Consider the following 22,753-nt stretch of genomic DNA (forward strand, 5'->3'; position numbering starts at 1 on the left):
TTTGCAGAGAAGTGTTTTTCATTTCTGCTAACTGCTTATTTTGAGATGTGATTTTTACAGCATAAACTTTCAATCTCATTTGAGAATTCTTAAAGGTGAAATTGGGAGAAATGTGTAAATTGCTTCAGTGCAAAGGAGCTGGCTGTCCAAATGCATTTCTGGGGATTGCAGTGTAGTGCACTGGTGAGTTGTGCCAGGTCTGGTATCTGTACATACATATATGGGGGAACCTTTCATGAGAAACTGATGTATTTGTATGATCACCTACAATGCTGAGATGAGATGAACTCCATGTCAGTAGCAGCAGGCAGATGAGAGTGTATTTTTATGTGTGCATGCCTCTCAGTCAGCTTCTTAGTACCTTTCACCTGTCCTTCAGATGATGCCAGTGAAGCAATGACAGTTTGTACCTGCTGAGTATCCAGCCCTGTTTGGATCCACTGATCAAATTTATTCTTCCCTGGAAAGGGGGCCATCTGTGCATTTCTATATTGTCCTTTACATCACTGCTCAGAGGTGCTGCAGTTTGGTGCCCTCATATCTGTTAAGAGATGTTTATTTTCAAAGCAGACAGTTTCAGCATCTGGCAAAAGGTCTCTTAGGGTTTCATCACTAATCCAGTGCCAGGAAAAAAAAACAAACCCAAAGCCATCCACAAAGTAGTAGGGCTTTGGAGGGAAATACCTCTTTGTTTTTGTAGATGAAGGCTTACAGTGCAGGCTGACATTCCAGCAATATTAATTTCATTAAGGCAGGAATGCAGTGCTGCATTCTTGCACAGGAGGGATGATGCTGAACGGGGCTGGGGAGGAGTGGTACCCCCAAGAAGAGGTGATACATTGGGGTGTCCTCATGTAGCCTGGCTTATTCTTGTGGTTTATGTGTATCTCCCAGTAGGCCTGATGATAACCTGGAATCCTCAGGTATGACATCTGTGCCTTCACAAAATCATCTCTAACCTAATTAACATGACAGATAAAGAGGGGCTGTGAGGTGTGGGTAACAAATGGCTTTACTGTAGTGTAATTGTTCTGTCACACTTTTCCCTTTCTGACCTAATATTCAGGTGTGATGGGATGGCTCAGGATATGTCACTGTGCTTGCTGTTGTAATTTTTCCCTCCTGATTGTGGAATAATTAATGTGTTTCTCTGAATGCCTCTGGGCATGGGATCATTCTTGAACTAGAAAGGAAAACTGGCCCTTCAACTTGTTATAGCCTCACAACAAGGTGTCAGCTAAAGACCACGGTGCTGGCAGAGCCAATACAGGCTTTACCCAGCACTGCTGTGCCATCAGGACCAGCCCTGTGCTGTGTGGGAACCCCATAGTGGAGGGTTTGCCCTGCTCTAGGACTGCTAAAGCCCAGGGAGGGACTGGGTGGCATGCTCATGTTATCCCACTCCTGTTGCTTGCTGTGCAATTGAGTCCCTAAATGAGCTTTTACCTACTTTTTAATAAAAGCTTTCTGGAGTGATGCTTACTAGCTTGGCAGCTGACAAGGGACAGAGACAAGCCTAACATGAACAAACCCATCTCTCTCACACTGACCAGGACTTCTATCAGTCTCTTTCAGGCAGTATTATCTGATCGTAATGGACCTTCCTAGAGAAGGAAGGGCTGGGGCCATGTAGCCCCCAGCCACCCTATCTTACAGACAGAAGTGAAGAGGCAGGTACAAGATGCAATCTCTGTGAGATAAAAACTCTTCCTCTCCTTGTCAAAACAGCAAAAATAAAAAACTATTAAAAAATCGTCTTGTGTGCTACAGCACTTATATTTGCACCTCAGACACTTTCAGAAATTCCCTACAGCCGCTTCGATGGTGCTGTTAAATACTGATTTGTTTCTGTATGTGATATGTCAAGTAATGTGACAAACAGAAGTATATTAAAAGTACAGCTGCATGCAGTACAATGCAGGAAAGAGCATGGAGACAGAAACAGGATTTTTCTGGGCATTGTCCTTTTTTGTATCCAGTGTTACTGCTGTTTTACAGAAGGTTTCCTAGTAGGGTGATGTGTTCTGGATAGCACCAGATGTGGTTTCTTTAACTTGAGGTGGGAGCTGGAGGAAGTAGCAATAGGAGGTTGTTTTGCTTGCTTGTTTTTTGCAAGCTAGCAAAGAATTTGTATCTGTCCCTGTAAGGATCTGGAATGCTTTGGAAGGGTGGCTGTGAGGTAGCTCAGAGCCCCCTTCAACACTTACTGTAACACTGGCCATGCCAGCCCTGCATCTGCCATAATAGAGACATGAGCAGGCTCTCATTTGGAAGTCTGGGCTGGTCTTAAGGGGCAGAAGTTTGTTTTGTGAAGGGTTCTTTTTTCTTTTTTTTTCCCCTCCCCTTTTTACTCCTGCTCCTTTCATGTGTAAGGAGCAAGCTCTTCATCTTGGCACTTGTGTCACCTGTCAAAACACTGTCCTAAGCAAGATCAAAGAGTAGCGGGACTGGTCAGGTGAATGTGCTCAGCTGGCATTGCTGCTGCAGCCTGAAACACCTGCCAGGTCTTTTTTTTTTTTTTTTTTTTTTTTTTTTTTTTTTCTTAAGACACTTGAAAACTCAGGAAAAAATCTTTCACTGGCTGAGTTGTTTGTATTTGATAATTGGTAAGCAGTGTTATGAAACATCAGCTTTGAAAGCAACACAAAGCCTCTTTCAAGATAATGTGCTACTCAGGCTGTGTCTTGTTCACTCTCACCAGGGTGGAGAGCAAGTCTTGGTCCTTTAGTCTTTTGAGGCAGGCCAGGTTTTCCTTCTTTTCATTCATCTTTTCTCATATGAAAGAAGTTGGGTGTGAGCAGGACACACCAGACCTTCTGAGGAAGGCTGTGTTTGTGTTTGGTCCTCTTGTTTCTCACCCTTTCAGAGGATCACATGCAGAAGATGAAACCTGACAAATATCCAGCTCTGTTTACGTATTTTTGCCATGTTGTACCATGGTGCTACATGATGGCAGAAAACAAGCTTGGGTAGGGCTTGCTTATTTAATAATAATAAAAAACTGACTCTGGTAAGCTGACAGTACAATTAGCTGGGTAAGATGATGTTTCTCTTTTTTGTAAATGGCTTCTTGATTATAAAGCAAGAACTTCATTTCTGGCTAAGGTGTTTGGGAACCTTTAGCTCAGAATCTCTTGAAGCCATGAATGATCTTCCTTCCGTGCTGTCTGGAGTAGCACATGTACTTAAGAGTACTTTTTTTCTTTTTTTCCTGCCCTGTCTATTTCCTGGTCAGCAAATGTATTGCTTGGAAATAACTTGTAGAGTCATCTAAATGTTTAATGACTAAAAATTTCCAATTATTTTACATTGAAATTTTTTTTTATCTTTCAGATAATGAATATGTTTTTATGGACCTGGAACAGAAGCTTAGCAAATACTTTTCAAAGGAATGGAAGAAAGAGAACACCAAAGTAAGAGAGGTGTTTAATTTTGGAGGATGCTACTTTTTTGTTGGACTGCACAGTGAAATGAAAACTCTTAAACTAAGGTCCATAAAGCATTTCTTGAAGATGGGCTGCAGAATACTTTTCAGTAGCAAGATGCGTTGACTTTTGCATAGTTGTACAATTAATTAAAAGAGCTAAACCAGCCCCTTATACAACTTCTCCTGACCAATGGTAACCACATGGTTGCTGCTTGGCCACTGCAGAAGTGGAGACAGTCAGTTGGTCAGTTCTCCATTTGAATTTAGTCTGGATCTTAGTCTGGAGATTTTATCCTTAAGCAAAATAGCCTAAAATAACCTTTAGTGACTTGAATCTGATACAAGGGAAATGACTGGAGCTGTGGCTCTTCTCAGAGTATGTGCAAAGGGATGATGGAGGGAGAGGAAGGATATTTTGTTTGAGACGAGTCCTAGTTCCTTAAGGCTAGCTAGCCCTGAAAAGGGAGAGAAAAGCTACATGAAATAAATAGAAGTCTGTGTAATTGTTTAATACTGTTCATTCAGACATGATAATGCCTGTTTATCTGTGTCATTAATAGAGGAGCCATAGTCTAGAACAAAGTATTGCATGGAATTGCATTCAGATATCTTAACTAGGTCGTTGTAAAAGTTGTAAAGGACTTTTTCCACCTTGCTTAAGGGTTTTCTTTTGCAGAGTAGGCACACTTGCCATTTCTGCTGCTTAGAGAAGTTTGTACATAATTAGTGAGGTTTGGGGATCCCTCTTATCCCCAAGCACGTGCTCTGCTTTTCCCAAACAAGTGAGAGTTACTTCAAAGACAGCTGCAGTCATGCAGAGGGCTGTCTGTCCAGCCAGTGAGAGCTTCCCAAAGCAGGTGTTTCTGGTCTCCTCAGGATGGGGTACACTTTGAGATTGTTCTGTGATTGAATTCTTGCTACGCTTTTCTGGTCAGGATGAGTGTTGAACCTCTAGTGTGATGTGAATCATAAAAGACTGAGTGAGTTGCCATTGGCAATACTGCAGTCTGAGATGAGTTAGCTTATTGGACTGGGTTAGTTGACAAGGATCTAATTCCTATGAAGAGGCTTCAGGTGGAAAGCCCAGTCCAGCTGATAAAACAGGGTGACTATGAACAAATTCCAGAAATAAAATGGAGATGTTTGCATGATCAAGAAGCTAGCTGTCTGCATCGGATGTGGAGGGCATGCCCTCTGCCTTGTCCCAGTGAGGTGGGTCTGACCAGCAAAGCTTTGGAACTGCCTGTGGGAACAAAGTTACCCGTGTGAACATTAAAGTGGCAAAGTAGGAAAGATGAGAGAATGAGCTACTAAGATGTTCCTTTCTTCTTTTTCCCTTTTTTCTTTTTTTTTTCCTCCTGTTCAGACAAGGCTGTAAGCTGGAAAGATAGGCTGTAGTTAAATGACAGGCCTCCCGCTGGCTTTCCTCTGGCAGCACTCCTCAGTGTGAAGCAGACCCCAGCTCTGCCTTTTGGTCTGTGGCTGCAGGAGCGTGTGGATGAGCAGCCGCGAGCCCTGCCAAGCCAGAGGCACGGGGCTGCTGCCAGGCTGGTGCCCGCTGAGCGTGGAGCGCGTGTGCTGCGCCGAGCGGAGCGGAGCAGGGACGGGCGGCTGCGCCCGGGAGCGCCCGGGGAGCGCCTCGGCCGTGCCAGTGGGGCGCGCTGCCCTGCCGCCGCGCCTGGCCCTGTGAGGGAGGCTGCGCTGAACTGCTGCGTTCAGCACGAATGTGTTTGTGGTGCTGCCAGGTGCTGAGCTAGGTAGTTCTGGGCCAGCCTGGGTGTCCCCGGGCTATGCTGGGACTCTTACACCAGCTCATCCCTCCTATCCAAAAATCTTCTGCTCTTCTTAGGATATTTTGTCGTTCAACCTGTCTGAATGTTTTGTGATGCCTCATTGTCATGGGCCTCCAAGGCAGTCAGACTCCCCCTTAAAACTTGCCAAGAGCTAAGAGTAGAAAATGAAAAGCAGTGTGGGGAGTGAATTTCAGAGGAGAGAACATTACCAGATAGGAATTTTGGATGCTGATCATAATTTAACTCATCTTCTGTCTTTGCTCTAGGGGACAGAGAAATTCAGCCCTCCATTTGTTGCGTTCTTTAGAGTACAATACTATGTAGAAAATGGAAGAGTAATAGGGTAAGTTCTCTTCTGTGGTAATAACTGTGTTTTGAATTATTCAGTGTATTCTTAAAATGAAAGAAAAATAATGTTTCTCTGTTAAGCTCATCTCTGTGAGCTCATTCAAATAAGTTTTAAAAATCTGCTTGAATTTTTTTTTAAGACCTTCGCAGACTTCCTCGCTCAGCTATGAATGTTTTCTGCCTGAATCATACTCCATATCCCTTGGAAAAATTGTGACTGTTTTTCCATCTGTGTTGAAAGAGCAGGTTGAATGACGACATTATCAAAACACGATTAGCACTCTTTTGCTTGTGTCTTTTGGTTGTATGAAAGGCACCGGATGAATATACCAAAAGTAGTTATACTCCAAAGCACATGCTTTGGATGTGTTTTTTGTATTTGAGCAGTGCTCTGTGCAATCTACTCCTGGAAACAGACTTTCATACATGGACAAAAGAAATGACTTCATAAGTTAGAGTTTTTCATTTGTAGTCCATTCACATGGAATACGTGCTGCACTCAAAACAGCACCACCCTCACCCATGGTACAGAACAAAGGATGAGGTAGTTAAAAATGAGCAACTGACAGAGTTAATTTACATCAGCACTTCTGGTGTGGCTCTGTCCCTGGGGGAAGCCAAGAGCTGGGATCATTTTGGCGGACTAAAATCTTTACCTAATTTTTTTGGCATTTGTTCTTGTCTTAAAAAGCTGGTGGTTTTCTATGTTTCTCTCTCCATAGTCTTTCATTTTTGGATACAGGGGACTCTTATGGAGTTTGCTTGACTGATAAGTGTTCTTTGTTTCATTTTGCCTTTTTTGTACAAAGACGGATTACATATCATTCTTCCACTCCCGAGTTATGTATCCTTCACCATCACAGGCATATTACTCTTGCGCTGATAGTTTAATTGGAGAGGTTTGTAGAGCCATGCAGACAGAGATAGTTATCTGGTCCCTTCAACTATACTTGCACACTTTTACAAGCAGACTGTAGTGTCCAGCACCTCATCTACATGTACATGGCAGCAGCCTGCTTCCCATGATCTCTGAGGGCAGGGGCTGTGTGGGTTATCAAGGCTATGCCACAGTTATTCCTTATCAGACAATCCCTGTTTAGCAGCTTGAGGAAGAAGACAAAAACAAGCCCAGGGCTCCCATGTCTTTTGATCTACCTTGCAGGGAATTAGCTGTTGAAAAGTATCATGAGCCTAAGGCAAGGTGAAACAAAAAAGCAGTGCCAGGTTTGGAGGGTAAAGGAGGATAGGTGTGCAAGAAACAGGACAGGGAGGCCAAGGGAGTTGATGCTCCTGGCTGCTAGAGGCTTTCCAGGGAAACAGAAATGCTTGATTGTAGTCAGTCTCCAAAACAGGTGTGATGTGATTTTTCTTTCATCTACCTTCTGCCCTAACTTCTTAGATCTCATGATCCTCAAGGTGGAAGCTACCATTTCTCATGTTTGTACAACACTTAGTGGGAGAAGACCTTGATCTTGGTTTGGTGCTCCTTATATGCACAACTGTATCAGGGTGGCATTGGCACACATCAGACATGTCAAAGTTTAATCCCTCTTCTCAGCAGGATGATGCTTTTGAGGGGCCTTATCTGAACTTTGTTCTTGAAGTAAATTTGCCTTTGTCTTGCAGCGATAAGGTGGCACGGCAGCTCTACTACTGCCACCTCAAAGAGCAAGTACTTATGTCTCATTGCAACCACAAAGAAGAAATCTACTTCTTGCTGGCTGCCTACAGCTTACAGGCAGACTTGGGCAACTACAGAGAGAAGGTCCATGATGGCAAATATTTTGAACCTCAGGCTTACTTCCCACAATGGGTAAGTTTGGGGGGAACCTTTCTGTCAGTAGATTATGCATGCAGCAGGAGCTATGCCAAGGTGGTACCTAACTGCAGCCTTGCAACCTCCCCATCTCCCACTGCAATGGTCAGGCAGATGTGTAGAATATCACCCTGAAGGTCCCTCAGGAGATATCTCTAGTCTTTCCACTGGATATACGTGCATGTTCCTGGGCTCACTCATCAGTGAGTTGGGTGGCGCATCCTTCCTTGGTGATGGAAAGTGTTGGTATCACATGAACAATTCTGACACTGCAGATGTCTCTGTTTAATTCTTACATTGCTTAAAGGGTTCTGTGTTTCCAGTGGTACATCAGCAAGATCGGCACAACCCAAGCTCTCCAGAAAGCCTAAGAGCTGCAAAGCCAAGTCCATTTCCCTTTGTTCCATCTCTGTAATGCTTGCCTCAGGGGTGGATAGATCCAAACCCTATGGGGTAATACTGCTGTGCAGTGCCTCTGGTGTTTGCTTTGTCATTAATCTCTGCCTCAAGTGCAGTAAGTGGAAAGAGAAAGTGTTTGCATGTTTGTTTATAAGCATGTGCATGTGACTTGTGCCCTTCCAGACTTCGAACCAAGAATTGATTTAGTTGTCAAATGAAGGTAAATTAGCTAAACTCAGTTGGCTGCTTGTCCCAGGTAAATTCCATCTCCCCTGTAAGATGGCACTGTCCCCTGCTTTGGGGACAGGGTTCAGATCAGTGACAGGACTTGTCTTGAAGACTGATACTTTTCTAAGCACAAATCCTAGCCTGCCTGCCTTGCTGTGCAGTAGTGTGTCCTTCTCCCAGACAGCAGGCCCTCTTCCCATGCCATTCCTTGTTATGGGGTGCCTGTCAGGAGGTAGCTAACAAAGGGCTGGAGAAGGTGGGTCTTGTGTGCTGTTTCTGAGGCAGTTAAAGGGCTTATCACAGACTGTTGCTCACCTGTGCTGAGCCACAACCCCAAGCAAGTATGTGGGTGATTTATTACATCATTACAAACAGTAAAATCTGGCAGGCATGGGGACGCTTCTCTCCCTGCCCCTGGGCTCTTGGGGAGATAGTGAGCAATCTCCTCCTCCAACGCAATCACTTCCTTCAACACGTGCTTCGTATCTTTTGGCCAAGAGCTGCCCCAAGTCTCGTGCCATGAGGAGAGGCAGTGCTGCCCTGGGCTTACCCACCCAGCTCTGAACTGTGGAGCTGGCACATCTCTCTCTGCTGACACTGCACAGCTGATGGCATCGATATTGTCCTCCACCAGGGCCAGCCTTCCTTGTGGGAGGACAACTAATCTGGCAGGGCATGCAGAGGTGTTAGCAAACAGAGTAAACAAGGGGTTTAATGTAAAATGGAAGTGGGAAGTGGGTACTGATGGGGTCTGGTTGGTTTCAGCTAGGACAGGTTGTTTCTGGCAGGATGTTCTCAGGTACCTGGTGCAATCCAGTTTCAAATGCCACTGGTGGTGGGGAATGTTGGGAAGTGAATTCAGCCAATCGTCCCTCTCCCCTCTTGCTGCCGCTCACATCCTGAAAGGAACCAGTTGGGCATGGGAGAAGGCTGAGCTGTCCAGTAGCCTTGTACAGAGAGGTTGTGTGGGCAAACATGAGAACTGGGCACTTGCAGGGCAGGAGCAAAAGGCCCAGTGCAGGTTTTTCCACTCCACAGTGAAGCCACGTGCCTGCCAACCACTCCTAATAGATTAAAAAATACCTTGAGATAGTGTTATCCACCCTTTTGAGAATGGAAATGCTAAATAAGCCTAACGTGTAGTTTCTGGTCGTAAAAGGCAAACCTAGTAATTCTGCCTCTTTGGAGATGTTGCTGCTGATTGTGTTGGCATGCAGAGGAGTATTTGTTATCTGCCCATAAACATTTACAGATGCCAAGAGTTAGGAAAACTAATTCCCATACTTAAAAGAGAAAAGAGCTGACACGACCTCTGTAGTCTTGGTCTGTTACAGTTTTGCCACTAGGATCTGTTTGGAGACATTGGTGTCGTCTGGGCTGCTTTAAATGCTTATCCTCCAGGGAGGTAGAGGCGAACAAGGACTAACATCTTGAGGGAATATGAACCTCCTCCAGCCACTGCTTTGCTGTTGATCACAGCTGCCTCTCATGGGGATTGCTGAAGAGTTGCTGACCTGTTTGTTTTCTTTGCGGTTTAGATAATTGCAAAGAGGGGGAGCGACTACATCTTGAAACATGCCCCAGAGATGCACCGAGAGCAGCAAGGGCTGAGCGCTAAGGAAGCAGTGCTGAAGTTCATTAAGGAGTCCTGCCTGCTGGAAGATGTGCCCGTCCACTTCTACAGGCTGCAGAAGGTTAAACAAAGAGCTTCTTATTTTGAGCTTCTCTCCCATTATTAATTGAGTGCACCATGGCTTTTTCTATTTGTTTGAGGAACGGTTGCCTCTGATTCAGAGAGGCCAAACAAATCTAAAATGCTCAGCCAATGACGCCTGTCCCCACAAACCAGTCTGTTGCCAATATATAGATATAGCTGGAATTTAGTTTTGTTCCTTGGCCAAGAAACTGGCCACAGGAATGGCAAAACTTCATATTTGTCCCTGCCTGTCAGTAGAATTGCACCAGGTAAATCAATGAAGCCTCTTTTTTCCCTTGTTGTAGTTCATTGAAATAATGACATGAGGTCGGCCAGCTTTCACACAAATGTTGTGTAATAACTGAAGGTGACACCGAGTCATTCCAACTCTCGTATCCCATTCATCCTCCAGCCCTGCCAGAGGGGTTGGTGTTTTTTCAGCTGTATGCTTTTCTCGGCAGTTTTGGATTCCTACACTGTTGCTTGTTACACTCCTTACCAAAACCTGCTTAAACAGAAGGTGATTCATTTTCACATGCTGAGTGTTTAGATCTAGAAATAGGACTAATGAGAAGTTTTATGTTCCACTTAGTTGAGTGAAACCTGCCTGTGCAATTAGGAATGGCTTGGGCCTTTTTTCCAAATGGAGATACTCTGTCAGGCTGATAGAAACTTTTTGGGTTTTTGTGCTCAGTGCGAATTATGTCTGGGAAGTGTCCATGTCCTTTGAACATATCTAATAGCTCTAGTCATTGAAGAAACATTCATTTTCTAGCAAAAATAAGTTTTTGGTCAGTAGTCCAGGCTTAGTTGCTTGCAAACCATAGATGCTCACCTACCTCTCTTGTGCTCTCTGTTTTGATTCTTAATGTTGTTAATGATGCACTCATGAGAGAGTTACACTTGAATGCCATAAGAAATCCAGCTGCCAGGACATGATACATTTTATATCCAGAAACACCAAGGCTGTGAAATTGGTTGCTCATAATATTTAAATTCCTGTCTGACTTGAACTTAGGCATCATGTACTCTTCCATGTGTTGTTTGATCCTTAATATGTCTTATTCCTTCCATGTGGCACAGTTATCACATTTTGTGATGAGAGGTGCTCCTCTTAGATGATGCTTGAGTCACAGATCACCTGATCAAGCGCAGAGGGACGCCAGGTGAAGGTGTTGGTGTGCTGGCTGCCCTGAGATTTCAAAAGCAGTCACTTTTGTCTTAACACCCTCCTCATGGCTTCTGCTGAGGTTGGGAATTGCAAAAGAAAACACAGCACACCCCATATCTCTCACTCAGACCAATGCTGATTTACGAAGCTCTTTGTCCTTAGGAGGCAGAAAATACTTCTTAGTGACTTTGAACTGAAGACATGGATGGTGTCAGGGGCAAAGAGTGAGATAATGTGATGGCACAAGGCTTACATCTTGTAAGCCAGATGAGGAGAGAAATTGTGACGTAAAGTTTGAGCTCTGTGAGCCCATACATTTTTACCTCAAAATTTTCTTTCTGCTTTTTCTCCTAACAAATAGATGTATGTGTTCCCCTCCCTAACTCTGCTGTGTTAGGAGGGGCAGAAAGAATTAGTTTAGGATATTTTTTGGTCTTCAAGCAAAAGAATCTGATTAGAGACCAAGTATGTCATCCCAAGATGCAGCCTGAGTTAGAAGTCAGACACAATTGTCCATACTCTCAAATCACTAAAGCTGCATGATTCCTGTCCAGGGCAGCTAGGACATGTGCTGGTGAAATGCCTGAGCCTCCCAGCGTGAAGGGGTTTTAGGTGTAGGTATTTCAGGGGTCAACAAGGCAAGGTGCACTTTACAAACATAATAAAAACCAAATGAGCTGATGGCATCTGCACGATGAGGAGTCCTGCTACCTCTCCTGCAGTAGGTGCCAGAACAAGAGCGTGGTCTTTGTAGATTAACCTTTGACTCTTCTGTTCTTTTAGGATAAGAAGGAGGATCGACCGACGGTTATCCTGGGCCTGACCCTGAGAGGAATGCACATCTATCAGGTAACAGACTGCTGTGAAAGCCTTCTGGTGTAGCATTAACTCTGCCCAGTTCCCTGTCCTCCCCCCTCACCACGGCTCCTCTGCCTCCCCTGCCAACACCAGGCTCCACATATCTCAAATTCTTGGTTGTTTGCAAATTCTTTGCACATCACTGACTCCACCCTGTACCTGCCAGTCCCTGTGTCACCCTTGAGTTTGATGTGTTGCAGGAGGTGAATCACGTCCGCCAGCTCCTCTACGACTTTCCCTGGTCACACATCGGGAAGCTGGCCTTTCTGGTGAGTATGATGGAATGGAGGCCATCTGCCAGGGGCTGCCAGCCTGGGATGTGGCAAAGCTGTCGGCCTGCCTGTGCTGCTGCGTCAGGTCCTGTCACTTGCACGCACAAGACCACAGCTATCTCTGGTAACTGTGTGGCTGAAAATGTGCTCTTGCTCATTTCCTTGGCATCTTTCCTCTTTGTGCAGGGGAAAAAATTTGAAATCCAGCCAGATGGTTTGCCCTCTGCACGGAAACTGGTTTACTACACGGGTTGCCCGTTCAGGTCACGCCATTTGCTGCAGCTTCTCAGCAATAGCCACCGGCTCTTTCTGAATATTCAGCCAGTTTTGAAGCAGATCCAAAAACTGGAAGAGGCTGAAGGTATGTTAGGGAAAACCTAAGGGAGTTTGGTAAGAAGGATGCAGTGTGTTAGTATCGCCTGTTGTTTCATGGTGCCTACTCTCATCTAATTAATGGTGTTTCTGCCTTAGCAAGGAGCCGGTGATAGAAGTGTTAGGTACGTTTCAAGTGCATTCCTCAGAAGTATTTATGGCTCCCACATTGTAGGCTGTGATCAGAAAGTGTGCTTGTGTGAGAGCAGCAGAGGGGTAATATCCCCTTTCAAGTGGTTTCTGTCTTTCCCTTCAGTGGGGTTACAGCAGTGGCCTTGAGCTGTGTGGGTGCAGCCAGTGGCATGTGCCAATCACCTGTAGAAAGACTCGCTGATCAAGTGCCTGTCGACAAAAAGCCCTCAGTTCTGTTGTGTCTGTTAGTGTCTCATGAATTTCTCAAACACCTTCAGCACATACAAGCCATGGGAGAAATAATAAATCAATAGTAAATACCAGAAATCTTATTCTTAGCTGACTTCATACAGTGGTGGGTATTTCAAGATGCAATCAGTGCATCTGATTTTAAAGACTGAGCACTGAAGTTCACTAAGTAATTCCCTTTTTTTGTTTGCTTTTGTTTTGCTTTGTTGTTATTGACCTTCACTCTGAAACCTACTGTTTTCTGTATCATAACTGCCTCTACCTGCCTGTTCTAATTTAGGAGATGCTGGGTATACTGCGAGTATGACTAATTCTTTTACAACCACCTGAGCATCCATCTGTTGAGCAAACAAAATACAAAGCTTCCCCTGTACTCGTTCAATAGCTGCAGCAGTTGTTTCTTAGTGCCAACAAAACTTCCTGAATATGTTTTGTTACCCTTCCTTAAAGTTCTCACAGGTTTCTCCCTTCTTTCTTCCTCAGAGAAGAAGCGCTACCGGGAGTCCTATATCAGTGACACTCTGGACATGGACCTGGACCCGTGCGACAAGAACTCGCGAGGCAGCGGGAGCAGCGGGGGCAGCCACAGGGATAACCGCCTCTCGCGCCACTCCACGGGCAGCCACGGCAGCTCCCACACCTCGGGCATCGAGGCCGACTCCAGGCACCGCGTGTCCGTGGAAATGTCGGTGGATGAGCCCTTCGGCATTGACCGCGTGCACAGGAAGGAGAAGTCCTGCAGCTCAACCATCAGCTACGGTAGCTCTGGCATTGACAGTGGCAGCAAAGAGCGGGCTGAAGATGATGCGCAGGATGATGGTAAGAATTTGGATGTGTGGAGCAACTTCTACGCCGACTTTTGTCTTCTCCTGCAGGAGGGCAGGGAGGAAGAGACTGTACAGCAGCTTGGAGCACAAGTGTAATGCTAACCATTCTCCTGCTGCTCTCTTCCTCCTAGAGCTTGAGCTGGCAGTAGATGAGCCAGAGGAGATGCCTGTAGATGAGCCTTTAGAGGGAGACCAGTTAGAGGAGGCCACTGTGGGAGAATCTGTTGAATCCCTGCCTCTAGATGCTGCTAGCTGCCAAGGTGAGATGGCTTTCTGCTGCTGCTGCTCAGTGCTGTTCTTTAAGGCTCTAGCAACAGGCATAATCCAAGGGATTTATGAAAACACCTCCTTCCAAACAGCTGCCAGTGCTGTTTACTGCCCTACTGCAACACAATTTGCAGGCAGCTCATCAAGAGGTTACAGGCCAGCATTCTGTATTGTACACTGCTGCTCTCCTCTGTGCTCCTCAAAGTCTCCCTTCTCGAAATGTGCCAACCTTATATTCAGTAAATGACAAAAAAGATAATTGAGGTAAACCTTTTGAAGGGAAGGAATATGCTTTAATATCTTGTATGCCACAAAACAGCCAAGGGGCTCAACCACAGAATAATGGATGGTCACAGGAATTCTTACGTAAAGGTTTGTGGCTTGTGATACAGGGAATTCCAGGCAACAGGGTTGTGCAGGAGCTGTCTGCCTTTATATGTACAGCCTTTATAGCAAAGCAAGAAAGGTGAAAATGGGACAAGTTAGCAAGAAACTGTTTTCTTGAAAGTTTTCAAAATTGATCTTTAGGGCAAAAAATGAGTACTTGTGAGCAGAACTCCTGGAGCACAAGGGTGCTTAATGATGTATATTTATCTTAAGAGGATAGCACTGTTTGAATGTGGCCTGTGAGAACTTCCCTTTTCTGCAACCCACAAAACCTCAAACTTGCAATGCATTTCACTTCATGCTTCTCCTTTGCAGCTGTAAATCAGGAATCTCTGTCTGTGGTGCAAGTCACACTCATCAAAATGAGAGGCCAAAGTGTGGAATCCCTTCACCAGGTAAAGAAGAGGTTGCTCAGCAGGAGGGTCTGTGTGTGGGCATTGAACTGAGGTCTAGGGTAATGGAGACAGCTATAAATCAGGACACCTGGATTAGTTTGGATCTGACCAATTTCTACATGGTGTAATCAAAACCAGCTGTTGGCCAGCTACTGCTCTCTAGGATAAGAGCAGCATTTGGGCTCAGAATAGTATCAAAAGGTTTGGAGCAATCAGCAGGGAGATCTTGCAAGCCAGTTATTATCTACCTTAGTCTTCTGGATGGGACGTGGAAAATCAACCACTTCCAGATTTTTAGTGCAATACAGAGCAAAGACCAGCTATGCAGTTTGGATGTGAGTTGCAAACTTGATCATCTTGAAGCCAGAAGTAGCTTACATCAGAGCAAAACCAGATGCTCAAGCTCTAGTTGTTATATCATTTGTGTGATTATAGTCTGTGTGTACTGAAGTCTTTGTTGTCAAGGTCTTCTTTTCATCAAACTCTTGAGAAAGGGAAACTATATATGGGAAAGTACGTCACAGAAGAAGTTATATTTGGAAGAAGCTTATGAAAATGTCTTTTTAAGACTTCTTTTCAAAGTATAGCTGTACCCACTGGGGTAAAAATGTTGTGCTTTCTTGAAAAAAAACCGACCAAACAAAACAAAAACCACAAAAAAGCACCTCTAACCTTTCTTCCCTCTCTTAATCCAAATTTGCCTTATCTGCTGAGAGAATGCTAAAACTCTTAACAAGGATTTCAATCACTTCTTAGGACCTTTTTTTTTTTTTTTAATTTTCATGTTTCTTTCTGGACCCAGTTAAAAATGATAAGAAATTTTCATTTATCAGCAATAAAAGTCCATAAAGTGCTGTAGGAGATTTGAATAAAATCTTGGTTATTTTTTCCAAAGCTAAAGACCATAACAGTGCAAATCGTAACGAATTTATTCCTCTATTTGAGTGGAAGACTTCAGAGCTCATGGCTGGAAGTGGGGATCTTGCTTAAAGCTGTTTTTAAGTTACTGCTGTTACGCTTCTGATGTTAAATGATCATGAAGTATCTGTTTTATAAAAATGGTTCTGCTCAACACAGGACTGTCTATGTGTTTGCAAAGACCTGGCTGCCACTTTTGTGTGTCACATACTTGGTGCCTTCTTAGAAAACTATCCAAATCTTCCTTACAAGGCCATGTAATTAAATGCTGCAGGGTTTCCGTAGCGTTGACCAGAGAGTGCAACATATTCCTGTTTCTAGGAGTACAGCTGAGCCAGCACAGGATTCCTCAGGGTAGATTTTTAATTCCTCTCCCATGGCAGTGAGAGAAGTGATACTGGGAGGAAGTTTTCTGTAGTGCCAACAGAACTGTCTTGGTTTCTAAAGTATGTTCTTGAAATTAGCCTTAATAATAGCATTTAAGAGGTGATTATTAAAGAGGCAGAGCAAGAAAAAAATACAAATGTTGAAGCTGAAAATACTCTCAAATGGTCAATGATTCCTTCATAGAGACTTGTGTAGCAGGTTGGCCCTCTGGTAATTACTGCTGATTTGTTGCTGTTCTTTATGGAACAGTATTATGTAGGTGAAACTGTTTGTTGCAATTACTGGACACTGTAACCCATTAGTTTGCATGGTTGCCTTCTGAACCTTCCTTTCAGCTCATTAGACTTAATTCAGTGTGTTCAAGCACTTAGGGTAGTTTTTTGTTAAGTGCACTTTGCCCATTTGAGGACAACTGCGTGGATCTGCCAAGAAGTGTGAGGTCATTCAGGTGTCAGTATCTGTCAAGTGTTTCATCCTTTGTACTGAGCACTGAGAACACAGGGCAGACAGATCAGGATTCTGCTCAACGTGGCAGGCAAGGCAGCTGAATGCACTTGTAATTTCTGAATTGTTCACAGCTCCTTCTTTAAGCCAACCATCCTTCAGAAGGCTGGTGGGGCTCTTTTGAAAGAGGGGAAGAACAATTTTGAGAAACCTTTAGCATGCATAGCCAGCATCCTTAGGCTGTGTCTGAGTGCCTTGTTTTCATTTGTGTGTGTCTTGCTGAACTGGCAGGTCAGATCGCCCAAAAGCCGGAGCTGCATGGACCAGCACAGCCAGAGTTTGGATGACATCCGCCTGTACAAGCGCCGGCACCCGTCACTCAGTGCCACGCTGTCCTCAGACACGTCCCACAGCTACACCTTCGGCTGCAGCCTCGAGGATAAGCTGTCTGTGTACGGCTGCGTGTATTCCACAGCGGACTGCAAAACCAAGTCTGCCCTTTACGGGAAGCGATCCATGAACTGCCTCTCCTTGGATCTCCTGGGAGAGGACCAGCTCCCAGAGGAGTTTGTGGTGTAATGAGATTGGAGCTCTTCCATACCAGGAAACAGCTCATCATGGAAATATATACCTCATTAACACGTGTGATGTCACTCTGGTTCTTGCAGGAGATGGTGAGCAGCTTTGTTATTCAGCTCCGTGTTGGTAAGAGGCATCACTGCTGCAGACCTGGATACAGGGCAAATCAGCTGGAGTGTAGCACTTAACACTGGCATTGGTAGTGTCTGTCGGAGCAGAAAATGGAAGTGGCCTGCACCCTTGGCAGTGACACAACCAACATAAAAACCAAAAAACAGTGGACCAAAACTGACACTGAGCTAGTAAAGCACACTGTGTCTAAACGGATTAATCAGAAATTTAAAGTCTATGTCATGTTCCTGCCTTTCTCTTGTGGTCCATGTCTCTTAATTTTAGTGTACAGATAGTTTGGTTGTCTTCAGTTTGTGCTGCTGCAATATTGCCAACAGCTGTCAGGCCAGGATATACTCTCAGCACATTTGGAGGGCTGTGTATGCAAGTGTCTGGCCTCCTTCAGTTGTAATGAAGACAAGTTGCTTATTCGCTGCATTGGGAGCAAGACCTGCCACCTTCTTTTGTTGTTGCTATTTTGTTGTAAGCATCTAGCCAAATACCATGTGTGGTCTTTTTTGTTGTTTTTTTTTTTTTATTGCAACAAATGGAACTGACTATCAGCTGTCTACTACTGCTGTGATGCAGATTGGCATTATATCCTTGGGGAGATAGGGAGGAGATAAAGCAAATGACTTGGCTGCTTCTGAGAGTACAGACAGCAAGAGCATTAATTGACTGGCTTTTAAAGGGAGGAGTGTGACTGGAGAATTTGTCCAGGCATGATCACCCCTTACTTCGATTCATACTTTAATATTCTTTTCTTTGTTTTTAATAGATCTGTTCCTTAGATTTTTTTCCCTCTGTTTAGGAGGCAGGTAAGGACTGGAGAAAGTCACTTTGCAAGGACAGACAGAGTGACTGTGCCCTACTTAGTTATGGATAGATCATGCAAATATGTGTGTGCGGTGCTGCAGGGCTGATGATGGTGGAAGTGTAGGGTGTTTGCGTGCCAAACCAAGAATACTCGTTTGGTGATCTTGAGAGTGGTGGATCTGGCTGGGCTGGCTCTCACTAGGGAAATAATCATAATTATGCTGTTTGATTCAAGTATTTGGTGTGGAAAACATCCTGCTACCTTGTTACATCCAAATAAATACATGTTTGATTTCCTCCCCTCATCAATTCCCGGCATTGAGAAGCTTGTTCTTGAAGGCCCAGCTTTGTGCCCAGCTTTTGACAGCCATCTAGGTGTGTTCTGGCAGACTCTAGAAGCAGAGAAATACTGTTCTACTGGTTGGGGAAGTGTGTGTTGTGCGGTGTTGGTCATCAAAAGCTGAAGATAGCCTAATTTCAGGAAAGGAAGGAAGCCAGACTATGACAAGGAAGGTTTGAGCTGCTGTTTTGATGGCGGGCTTGCAAGCTCAGTAGTTGTCTAGAAAATTGCATTCCCGTAAGTCATTAAAGTAGCAAATACATGAAGTCCATCATCTTGCTATGTCTGTGTGAGTGTGATGTAGAGACAGGCCAGGCAGGTGTATCTGCATTTACTGAAGTGGGACCAGCTGCTCTACATCCTCTGACATGAATCCAGCACCAAACCCAAGCTGCACACACTGTAGCCATGACTTAATTCACTGTGCCCTCTTTGATCACACTGTTCCTTCTTTTTGTAATGAACAGTTAGGAGCTGTGTGTTCACTGTAGCCTCTTTCCCAACAAAAGGGTTCCAAACAAAGCCAAAATGCCTTTGCAAAGTACTTGAGGTATGTTTACTGCATCCAAAATAAATTTTTCTAAATGGATCTAAATAGGTAATCAAGCCTCCCACAGTCAGTCGCTGCCTGTTACCTGGGTCCTGTTTGGCTGCAAGCCATGGCAGATGGGCATGGCCAGGATCCTGGAGGCCAGTGGCTGTACTGCAGGGAGCAGCCTTGCAGCAATGCAGGAGCCGTGCTCTTGCAGCCACCCTGGAGCTGGAGGGACGGCTCTTACTGCAGCAGTGCCTGTCCATGAAAGAGGTGAGGAGGAGGTCTGCAGTCAGGGCCCCGCTAACCTGTTGCTCTCCCACCCATGCAGGTGTAGAGTTACTTGTGGTTCTGGGAATAGTTGTTAAGAAGAAAAAAGATCAGAATTCAGTGGGTACAGTTGTTTGGAAAAGTGTCATAAAATGCATGTGCACCATGTGCACACTTCTCTCAAAGACAATCACATCCATATCTGCTTCAGCCTAACCACATCACGGAAGTGTTTATTGCCACCAGGCAGCTCACTCCTCTGGTCTGGCATTAGCAGGCATCCAAAGGGTTTGGTGAAGCGCTGTAGTCCTGCTGCCACCGCTTAAAAAATGCACCAATGCCTGAAAACAGCATAACTGACTCTTGCATGAGCAGCCACTGCCTTGTACATTCCTGGGGGATTCCTGTATTTATTCATGACTGGTAGGGAAGGCAAACTCTACAGGTCTGACTGTCTTCTCTCCGTGGTCTGTGCAGCTCCCTCCACTACTGTAAGTGACATATGCATATGAAGGGGGACCAGACACTTTTGTGTATAGACTGAGAATGAATATCTTACGAGCACTGTGAATATCTATTATGCAACTTTTGTACTCATATTAAAAAAAAAACCAAACAAAACAAAAACACAGGTTTCTGCTAGTAATACATTTATTTTTTGTTTGGATTTAGAAAGTCTCTTATTTTTGGGTTTGATAGTTGGTAGACATTAGTGTGTAAGCATTTATCAGCTGATGTTAGAAACTAGCTGCCAATATTTGTACATATTTGTAAAATACTCATGTTATAATCACTCTATTTTAATGGTAAAAGTTTTTCCTTTCCATGAAAGGATTTTCTTGTTTAAAATAAAATATAAATAATTATATGTACACCTGCAATAAAGTATGGATAGAAAAAAGTTAATTGTCCAGCTTTTTTTGTGTCCAGGGAGGACTGTGTCTTCCATTTGAGATGGGTTGTAGAAATTAATTTGCTGCCAGACTAGTCCATATGAGCTCAGCTTGTGATAAACCTAGAGGCACTGTAGTCACTGGAACAACTCCTGTTCCTCCTTGCTATTCTCAGTAGCACAATGCCAAAGGGCCTTTGTCAGAGTTAAGAACACAACCGAGCAGGCTGGACTCAGCGGGACACTAAAGGGGGCTGAATCTGACTGAAGAGACAAGCGGCTCATGGTGGTTAGTCAAGAAAACCAAGCAGGTTAACTCCCAAGGATGTAGACACATCCTGTGAGCATCCTCCTGGGGGCTGCATCCAAGGACAGCTGCCAGCCCACGGGAGAGCACTCCACCAAAGTCACCTAACCTGCTGGCCTGCAGTCTGGCATGGATAAAGTAAGTTTTCTTGTGTCATAAATCTGTGAAGGAGTGCTGCAGGATGACAATCCGGATCTCTTCTTGAAGAAGCTTGCTCACTGGGAGCCTCTTGTAAATGTGTTTTGTCCTCTTCTTGGGAAGAAATTTACTTTTTATGTACTTTGATATTGTAGTGTTGCCTCTATTCTTCGGATTTCCTTTTTTGTACTTCATATTTTTGTCCAGTACCTGCTGTGTTTCCAGTACACAAATTTTCAAGGACTTTGGAAACATCCAAATTTGGCTTAGGGATTCTGGAAGGGGCTGATTTGATTACATATGGTGCTTTGTATGGAGATAAAACTCAATAACAGATCAATGTTTAGTCTCCCAAATTTGAAGGACTTGGTCACTTCTCTTCGCTTGGCAAGTAATAGCACTTTCTTGCCCTCTAGGGTGGACTGCTGCTGACCAAAATGTATAGAATGAGTCTGTCACAGAAGATGGGGCTTCTCGTGGTACCAGCAAATCCTGTGTGGGTTCAGTCAAGTGCTGCAGGGTGGGATGGGGACACTGTGGTTACTACAATTTTTTTGAGGCATGGGAGCTGCATGGAGGTAAGGCCTGAAGGTGTGTGCTAAAGCTGATGGGTAAAACAACCCAGGTGTTTCGGGTGAGGTGAGAGCAGTTCTTCAATGGATTTCTTGGCAGCAAAGTCTGAGACACTGGAGGCTGATACACTGTTTTAAAAGTGAACATTTTTGAGCAAGAACTGGTCCTAAAGCCTCTCACTGAAAAGCTGTAGCTCCTTGGCCCTCAGCAAGGTGGTTCCTCTATCCGGGTCGGGTGGCTCCTGGTTACTTTGACCAGGCTTCTCCCTCGGGCAGCTGTTCCCTGATCCCTGCCCTCATCTGTTCTGCCTCTACCTCGGTGCCCCTGCTATGACGCCTCCCCCTTCTTGTAGGGTCTTCCTGGGCTCGTGGTGCCCAAGGCCTTCAGGCTCCTGTCTCTCCTGGACGCCCACCAGTTGGGGCATGGGGAGGAGGAAGGGACTCACCCCTGCTGGTGCTGCCCGGTCCCTTAGTGGGGCACTAAGGGCGCGGCGCGGGTGCCGCCGGCAGGGCAAGGCCGGGCAGTGCGGCGGGGCCGGGCAGGGCAGGGCAGGGCCGGGCTGGACGGCGGGGCCGGGCCGGGCTGGACGGCGGGGCCGGGCCGGGCTGTGCGGCGGGGCCGGGCAGGGCAGGGCCGGGCAGGGCAGGGCCGGGCAGGGCCGGGCAGGGCAGGGCAGGGCAGGGCCGGGCCGGGCTGTGCGGCGGGGCCAGGCAGGGCAGGGCAGGGCAGGGCCGGGCTGTGCGGCGGGGCCGGGCAGGGCAGGGCAGGGCCGGGCTGTGCGGCGGGGCCGGGCCGGGCTGTGCGGCGGGGCCGGGCAGGGCAGGGCAGGGCCGGGCAGGGCAGGGCAGGGCAGGGCCGGGCTGTGCGGCAGGGCCGGGCCGGGCCGGGCTGTGCGGCGGGGCCGCGCGGGGGCGCCCGAGGAGCGCGGCGGCCGCTGCGGCCTCACGGGCGGTGCGGGCCGGGGCCGGGCCGGGGGCTGCGGGCGGGCCGGGACCGGCAGCCGGCCGGCCAAGTGGAGCCAATTCACCTCGGGCAGCTTCTGTCAGCACCCTGCGGGGTCTAGGCTGACCGTCCTCCCTGGAACGGGGCAACAAAAGGTGATCCGTACTCGCTGAGCAGAGCCCAAAGCCGTCGGGTCCTCACTGAGTGCCGCACAAAAAGCGTGCGGGAGTGGTTCAGGTCTCGGGGGTCCAGCTCCTGCAAGGAGGGATGTGTACCCAAACTCCACTGGGGAGAAAGCCGATGCCCTTTAGCCCCATGTCACCCTTGGCATGAGATAATTTAGCCGTGAAACGCTGATGCAAATTCAGAACCTTCCCTCTCTTCCACAATTTGGTTTAGGAAAGGCAGACGCGTTTAACGGGATGAGAAGTCCCCGGGACCCCGGCAGCTGCACCCTGAGGTGCTGTAGCTGGGACAGCACGGAGGGATGTGTGTGCTGAGCCAGCTCTGTGCCTTGTGTCATGCACGGGCCGTGGCTGGAGACAGGACATTTGGAGACAGCCCCAAACACCACTCAGTGAAGCGGCTTTTCTCTCCGACTTGGAGCGAGCTTCCTTTCTGCAGAACCTCTGCAGTGTCAGAGCAGCACCACTGGGTATTTCCCTTAGGCGCACCGGGGAAATCAGACGTACTGAATTTTTAATTCCATACTTATTTTTTAATGACATCTGAGTGCCATTGCAATCACTTGCCCATCCAACTCCAGCTCCATGGCCCCTTGGGTTGCTGAATATTAGGGTTGTGCTGCTGTCTGTTCACACAGCTGGGCCCTTGCCTTCAGCCCATTTGGAGCAGGAGCAGCTGGCA

At 46.1% G+C, this 22,753-nt stretch overlaps 1 protein-coding gene across 3 annotated transcripts in view; it reads left to right on the forward strand.

The window, feature by feature from the left end:
* FRMD1 (FERM domain containing 1) overlaps positions 1-19,935 on the forward strand; it is a 40,436-nt gene extending 20,501 nt beyond the window's left edge. For 2 of the 3 annotated variants that reach the window (XM_063390574.1, XM_063390571.1), the window contains exons 4-14: positions 3,334-3,413; positions 5,487-5,563; positions 7,195-7,381; positions 9,550-9,705; positions 11,662-11,727; positions 11,937-12,005; positions 12,195-12,369; positions 13,245-13,580; positions 13,720-13,848; positions 14,558-14,637; positions 16,678-19,935. In XM_063390574.1, coding sequence (XP_063246644.1) covers positions 3,334-3,413; positions 5,487-5,563; positions 7,195-7,381; positions 9,550-9,705; positions 11,662-11,727; positions 11,937-12,005; positions 12,195-12,369; positions 13,245-13,580; positions 13,720-13,848; positions 14,558-14,637; positions 16,678-16,965 — 1,643 coding nt within the window. In that variant the 3' untranslated portion in view covers positions 16,966-19,935. The remainder of the gene's footprint in view (positions 1-3,333; positions 3,414-5,486; positions 5,564-7,194; positions 7,382-9,549; positions 9,706-11,661; positions 11,728-11,936; positions 12,006-12,194; positions 12,370-13,244; positions 13,581-13,719; positions 13,849-14,557; positions 14,638-16,677) is intronic. The other variant, XM_063390572.1, reaches the window with a different exon arrangement.
* The last annotated feature ends 2,818 nt before the right edge of the window (positions 19,936-22,753 follow it).

Source organism: Prinia subflava, chromosome 2 (genome assembly GCF_021018805.1).
Source record: "Prinia subflava isolate CZ2003 ecotype Zambia chromosome 2, Cam_Psub_1.2, whole genome shotgun sequence".
NCBI classification, from domain to species: Eukaryota; Metazoa; Chordata; class Aves; order Passeriformes; family Cisticolidae; genus Prinia; species Prinia subflava.